Source organism: Sinocyclocheilus anshuiensis, unplaced genomic scaffold (assembly GCF_001515605.1).
Source record: "Sinocyclocheilus anshuiensis isolate Anshui unplaced genomic scaffold, SAMN03320099.WGS_v1.1 scaffold67, whole genome shotgun sequence".
Lineage (NCBI taxonomy): Eukaryota > Metazoa > Chordata > Actinopteri > Cypriniformes > Cyprinidae > Sinocyclocheilus > Sinocyclocheilus anshuiensis.
Window position 1 is genome coordinate 3,510,777 of NW_015552546.1, and position 7,818 is coordinate 3,518,594.

Genomic DNA, 7,818 nt, shown 5'->3' on the forward strand with positions numbered 1-7,818 from the left:
TTTCTTCGTTTTTTTTTTTTTTTTTTTTTTTTACTGACAGCTTAGCAACATGTTAATGTCAAAATTAATTGAAATCAGAGTACTATTTGCATAAAGCCTAGATCTCCATAAGGAAAATCTGCTTAGAAAGCATTTCACTAGGTTTTGAAACCGAGCGACAGACACACTAACCACTGAGTGTGAGCACCACGTGTGTGTGTACCTGTCTTGTTTACGGTGCCGTTCCCCACCAGTGGCCCCGGATTGAGATGGTGATTGTGCCAGGGGTGCCCCCTTTCTCTGGCGGGGCCGCCGCCCACTCCACCAGCCGCCCGTCCCGTCGACGGCTGAGCGAAGATGATGCTGGGGTCGTTCAGGTTCATTGGGGCGGGGCTCACCGCTGGCCCGCCTCTGCCGTCCCTGACGGCGAACTTCAGGCCCGGAGAGGACGGGTGGCCGGAGACCCCGGAGCCCTGGATGAGAGGGCCGTGGATGGGCCAGGAGGCCGAGGTGAGGGGCGGCTGCTGGGGGTGGGCAGGCAGGAGGCCCAGCGCCGAGAGCCCGGTGTGATACTGGCCTGGGTGGGAGTGGGGGAAGCTGAAGATGGGGAGCTGGACCTGGGGAATCTGCGGCTGCGGTTGGGAGGGTTTGGAGGTAGAGGATGCAGAGGAAGGCTTGCTGTTCTGCGGAGAGATGGACGCCTGGCTGTAGGGAGACGGCTGAGGGGAGTACGGAGGAGTCTGACGCGTATCAGACTGAAAGGAAACAGACAGAAAAAGCGTTAGTTCATCTAAAAACCATAATGAAAATATGAAAATTGATGTTCTGCTGCTGGGTGAATGATTTTTTGGCAAACAAAAAATTAAGCAAAACCTTGAATATCACAATTTTAATACACTTTTCATGCCAATACCATGCTAACATCTGTAAATATCAGCGTATATACATAATTTTATATATATAATTCTATATATTCAGTAAATACATAATTCTATATGTATATAGTTTCAATTTTTCTTAGACTATTTTGTGAAAATTAATTACTAATTATACTTTGTTAAATATAAATTCTAAAAAAATTACAAACAGAAATATAATTCATATATACAACATATCTAATTGCTAAATCATTTTTTAGTGAAAAAGGTTAATTAAAAAACAGATGTATTATTTTTTTAATTATAAATATTAATATAATAATTATAAATATTAATTTATAATTAATAAATTAATATAAAATAATATTTACTTTATTATACACACTATATAATTTCTAAATAATATTATAAATACATACTAACAGTCATCATTTGTATATTTACTGAAAAGTAAACTAAAATAATTAGATAATTATTAATATAATTACAAAATAAATAATACAACAAATCTAAATACATATCATATAAATTAAATAAAAACATTTTTGTTTGTTGAAAATGGTTGAAGATTAATTTTAACTAGAAATAAATAATACATAGATCAAATATACATTTTTCAAAATTAAACCAGATTTTCAGAATCAGAATCAGAATCAAAAAGAGCTTTATTGCCAAGTGTGTTCACACACACACAAGGACTTTGTCTTGGTGTTAGGAGCTTCCGGTACAGAAAATACAAACAGTTTTACAATTTTTACTGTACTTTTGTGACCAGTATTGTTTAGTCCAAACTATTTGGTTGAAATTTAATTTGACTGGCAAATGAAATTAAATTCAAAGCATACAATAAAATACTAAGAAACATCAACTACTTCTCAAAGACGTGGTGGACCTCTTATCACCCAGCCACAGCTGACAGTAGAGGGTTCTGGTTCTTACACATTCAGAGGGCTGCCTGGTCCGTCCGGCCCGATCCTGGACTGAAGCACCTTGAGGAATGGGGATGGACTGAGAGCTCGCCATGGCCCGGACCATGTGAGGGACTGGAAAAAAATAGAGAGCGATCATAGTCAAATGCTTGTATATGCTGCCCCCTACTGGACACAGACGCGTCAAGACTATTGTTTGTAAAGGAAAAAATACATAAAATCAAGTGCATAATAAAATCAGCAATGACGAAACAATATTAAACTACTGACTATAAAATTATTTTGCAATAACCATCCACATTTTGTGACAAAGAGCTAAGCTGATTTCTGTGAATGTGTGAGACTTCCAATTCATTAGCCACTAGTTAAGAAAAACAGTAAACAGTAAAGTGCAGTAAAAAGTAACACTATTTGCCCTACAAACCAGTCTTTTTATGATTATAATACATTAAAATAATATGATAACAAACCAGTTCCACAGTATCAAGCAACATAAGCTATTTTGTTCAGCTAAAATAGCTGCAAGCAGATGAAACCAGAAGCCATGCACACTGAAGTTGAAAATGGTCCATTGCTTATGTTAAAAATAATGTGGATTAATTCATATTTATCCATCTGTCAATTTTTGTACATTTTTATTTATGCATTATTAATAGTTATTATATTTATTTTTGCATTTATATATGAAATATTCATGAACTATCTTATAAAAATGAAGTTGTGAATAGTAGTTAATTATTAATAGTGAAAATTAACTACTAAAAATAATTACTTAATTACAAATAAATAATTATATACATTATATAATAATAATAATACATGAACTGTATTTTTACTGTTTTTTAATGCATTACACATGCTAAATGTACTTAGAAACAATAGATGGAATAATTATTTAAAAATGTATAAAACATTTTTTTTAAATATAATTAATATAATATCTATTTAGCTATCTAGCTATTTATCTGTATGCATATATTATGTGTGTGTGTGTGTGTGTGTGTGTGTGTGTGTGTGTGTGTATATACATACATATATTATATTCTTTAACGTATTTGAATGCATTACACATGTTAAATCTACTTGGAAACAACAGATAAAATATCTATAAAATAAAAAATGTATAAAATGAATTTTTTTAAATAGAATTATATATCTATACTCACACACTCACACAGATAGATAGATAGATAGATAATGCTTATTAGATTTATTTATTAAATATATTCATAAACTGTATGGTCTGAGAAATTCAGCTCTAGAGAGGCTGCATTAATGAACAAATCAGCAGACAGAAGAAACAAATGAATTAAGTTTTGAGCTGTACCTGGTCCTGGCGCTGCTCTCTGACGGAGGTGTTTGTAATCGGGACAGTCTCTCCTCACGTGACCCATATCACCACACTGAAAGCAGCGTCTCTCTCTGGGTTCCCTGTCCTCCTCCCTGACCTCCTCCTCACGCTCGTTCTCCTTTCTCTTCATTCTGAAAACAGACTAGATCAGCTAAGCACTTCGCTGTAAAAGGTAATCGCTTCTGCGTGTGTGAACAGCACCTGCGCCTCTTTGGGCAGTCCTTCATATAGTGGCCGATCTTCCCGCAGATCCGACAGCAGCGGTCATTAGGAGCCAGTTCTCCGTCCGTCAGCACCTTCGAGTCAAAGAAGTAATCCTGACAGAGAGACAGAGACACGAAGATGAAACGAGGTATGAAATGAAGGTTGATGGCGCTCAGGAGCAGTTTCAATGTGACTCACGGCCTCTGTTCCCAGCTGAGGGTAAAACGGGGTGCCAAACAGCTTCCTGCCGTTGATGAAGGCCTTCATGATGAAGTTAGTCACTGTGTAAAAAAAGGCAGAGAGAACGAGTGAGACATAATCCACCATACGTTTACTAGAACTGCTGTTTAGAGCAGAAAAACACAAACATATGCAGAATGGGATAGTTTTGCTTACTTTTGCGAGAAACACCGGCCCCAAGATTGTGATTCAAGTCAAAGGGATCTGTTAAAAATAAGCAGTCATGTAAAAACACAGCATATAACATTTAACATTGCTATGGGTCACGCAACACAATCTTGTTCGTCTTGTTGAAATGAAATATTGCAAAATATTAGAAGTCAAACTGTAACTGCCACATTCAGTGACATTACCTCAACATTGGCTAAACATACAATACTAAAAAACCCGATATTTTTTTTTATAATAATAATAATAATAATAATTATTATTATTATTATTATTAAATATACACCATTTGTCTTTGTGCATTTAGTGAAACAATTATTAAGAATAATTAGATTACTTTTTAATATAATTATAAATAAAAATAAATATACATTATTGTATATTTAATCAAATAAAATCAAATAATTACAAGTAATATAACAAAAATATAAATATTTACTGTATTTTAGTGCATTAAACATTTTAAAATGTACTTGGAAACAATGGAATACCTAAAATTAACATACACTTAATGATAAAATATAAAAAATTAAATGAATAAAATAAAATAAATAAAAACAAAAATATAAACTATAAATTATTACTTTGTGTATTTAGTGAAAATTAACTACTTAAATAGATTTCCTATTAATAATTATAAATAAATAATATAAACAGGAGTGAGTATATATTAATATATTTAATTAATTACAAATGAATTAATAAATAATAAAAATATATAAATTAAAAACTGAAATGTTTACTGTATTTTAGTGCATTAAATATTGTAAATCTACTTGGGGAAAAAAAGGATGGGATAACTATAAAATACTATTATAAAAAAAGAAATGAATACACAATGTACAAAATGAAAATAGTACAAAATGAATAAAATGAAAGTACAACATTAATAAAATACATAAAAAATATAATTCTAAAATCAATGCTTTTTATGATATTAGAATTAATTATGTATCCATTTTGGGCTTATGAAAATGGTCTTTAATTAAAAAAAAAAAAAACTTGAGAAAGGCAGATCTAGAGAGGTTGAATTAATTAAACAAATGAATAAACAGAATAAAATGAGTAATTCTAATGTTTGTGTATTTCAGAGCAGAGCGACAGCAAAGTTGCTGTATGCCGATAATGAGCGTTTCAAACCTTCGATTGCGATGCATTTGGACGTCCACTGTTTCTCAAAGGTGGTGAGGCGTTTGCGCTGGCGGATGGAGATGACGCACTCTTTAAAATCAAACTCCTCTGTGTAGAAGCGCAGCAGGCCGAGCCACAGCTCGCCGACCGTCTCCTTATTCTGATGGAGCTCTGGCAGACGCCGCTGCTGGACACAAAAACACACACATTAAATAATGCACGCTCAGTGCTTTATGTGAAAATGCATCGGAATGCATAATTTGTTTACAGTGTCCAAGTGAATAAACACTGAATATTAGAACTCAAACTAAAAGTGCATCACATTCAGTGGCGTTGGCTAAATATAATATCAAAATACATACTAATCATTTATTATTATTATTATAAATAAAAAAATACAAGTTACTGTTTTTCTTTGCGTATTTAGTGACAATTACAACAAATTAGATCATTAATATTAGAATTATAAATATTATAAACAAATATATACTATCACTTATTTTTCTTTGCATATTTAGTGAAAAGTAATTACAAAGAAATTTTAGTTTTTCTGTGCATTTAGTGACAATTACTACATACTATCAGTTATGGAGTTTCTTTATTTTTTTAGCAATTACTTATCACTAAATAACACAGAAAATCCATAACTGATAGTATGTATTTGTTTACTTATTATATTATATTATTTATAATTATAATATTAAGTAATCTAATTATTTTTGTAATTACTTGTCTCTAAATAACAGATTATTTTTTGTTATAATTATAAATAACAAAAATATATATTATAATTTATCATTTTTATTTGTGCATTTAGTGACAATTACTATAATAATTTGATTACTTTTATAATTACTAATAATACCAAATATACACCATCAATTATTATTTTTTGTGGATTTTCTAATGAAAAGTAAATATGAAATGCTTCATATCTAATAAACAATTAAATTAATGAAAATGGCACAATATAAGTAGAATGAAACCTCTTCAACGTACTGTGACAAACAAAACTGCATTATTGCCTGCTTACCAGCTCATTAAGATCATCGAAGAAGAAAGCGTTCCAGCCATCCACCATCCTCTGAGGAACAGTGTTCCCAACGAATATCTGAAGAACACAATCATTCAGTACCATGGTACCGATATTATCAGTGAAGCATCAGTACTTCTGTGCAAGGGCGCTGTACCTCTTGTAACACAGGGATGACTGGTGGTTGTCTCTGTTGTAGGAAATACAGCACCATGAGGATGTAAGCATAGGAGGAGAGACTTCCTCTGGAGGCGTCGCCAATGTCACAGCGCTGCAAAACACACATTTACATCCTTTTTCTCCTACTGTGCATGTAATCAATACTATAGCATACAGTAATTTCCTATGCATTCACATAAGGAGAACATTTATCAAAGAGAGCAGTGACATGGTACACTAAATTTACACTTTATTATTAAGTAACAGTTTTATGAGCTCTTAGTAACTGTATAATTAATAATAAGTAGAATTTTTCCTTCACCATTTTCTTCAATGTATACACTATTGTTCAAAAGTTTGGGCGAGTAAGATTTTTTTTTTTATGTCTATGAGAAAAAAAGTCTCTTCTGCTCACCAAGGCTGCATTTATTTGATCAAAAATAGAGTAATTACGGTCATATTTTACAAATTAAAATAGATTTTAAAATGTAATTTATTCCTGTGATCAAAGCTGAATTTTCAGCATCATTACTCCAGTCTTCAGTATCACATGATCCTTCAGAAATCATTCTAATATACCGATTTGCTGCTCAATAAGCATTTGATTATTATCAGCGTTGAAAACAGTTGTGCTGCTTCATATTTTTGTTATACATTTTGTTTCAGGATTCTTTGATGAACAGAAAGTTCAAAAGTTCAAAAGAACAGCATTTATTTGAAATCGGAATCTTTCGTAACATTATTAATGTCTTTACTGCCACTTCTGATAAATTTAATGCATCCTTACTCAATAAAAGTATTAATTTCTTTCAAAAAAAAAAAAAAATTACAGACCCCAAACATTTGAAACATCAGAAAAAGAGTTTAATTAAAATGCAAGTTAAAATTTTGTAAATAAATTCATTCAAGTACAATTTTTGGTCTACTAAATGTTGAGCGTTTTTAGGAAGATGTAATAATCAAAAATAACGCATGTAATTTAAGTACTACTGCAATGTTAATTTCATCAACGAAAACGACGACGAAAAATATTCGTTAACGAACATTTTTTCTGTGACTAAGACGAGATGTTGAGGAGCTAAAACTAATATCTGATGATAAAAACTATGCTGTGTCTTCGTTAACAAGACGAGACGGGACTATAATGTCATTTGAGGACTACCGGACATTCAAAATACATCCTATAGGCTACTGTCTTGTCCTTCAAAACGTGCGTCCCTGTCATTAGATTGCAATCGGATAAAGGGCATTTGCATATCTATTCTCAGTATGGCAGCCGCAGTGGATGGATAGGCTACCAAAACACGAACTAGCGATCTGAAACAATGGCCTTAGCACCCGAAGGGTTAGGGATAAGGTCCCGGATACGTCCCGCTTTTCCCGGGAGTCACAATTCATTGTAGATTAACTTAAAGTTAGTGAAGGCGGGATAGGTGGAATCGCGCTGATAGAAGTGCTCTCTCTCACGCACGCTCCAATTCTTCAGTTCTTATATACAGCGCGCGATCAGTTCTCAGCGCTCAAATACACACACAGAAGTCCAAATGTCTATCGTGTAGAGTATCTCACGTAAATACAGTCAGTTATAGATTAAGTGAATGTAAACAGGTGGGTGAAAACTGAACGTGTGTCAGTATTACATGCATACCTTCCGTCTTAAAGGGACAGCATTCCTAATTACCGTATTGACCCGAATATAAGACGATGTTTTTTTCTTGGAAATACATCTGAAAAAACACGGTCGTC

General features: G+C 33.2%; 1 protein-coding gene across 1 annotated transcript in view; it reads right to left on the minus strand.

Annotated features, from left to right (window-relative positions):
- The window catches only part of LOC107664132 (terminal uridylyltransferase 4-like), a 10,312-nt gene extending 4,113 nt beyond the window's left edge, over positions 1-6,199 (minus strand). The window contains exons 1-9 of the mRNA XM_016454587.1: positions 6,071-6,199; positions 5,914-5,991; positions 4,890-5,067; positions 3,738-3,785; positions 3,540-3,622; positions 3,339-3,454; positions 3,114-3,268; positions 1,797-1,900; positions 203-734 (exon numbers count right to left, since the gene is read on the minus strand). Of these exons, the coding sequence (XP_016310073.1) occupies positions 203-734; positions 1,797-1,900; positions 3,114-3,268; positions 3,339-3,454; positions 3,540-3,622; positions 3,738-3,785; positions 4,890-5,067; positions 5,914-5,991; positions 6,071-6,199 (1,423 nt within the window). The remainder of the gene's footprint in view (positions 1-202; positions 735-1,796; positions 1,901-3,113; positions 3,269-3,338; positions 3,455-3,539; positions 3,623-3,737; positions 3,786-4,889; positions 5,068-5,913; positions 5,992-6,070) is intronic.
- Between the last annotated feature and the right edge of the window lie 1,619 nt (positions 6,200-7,818).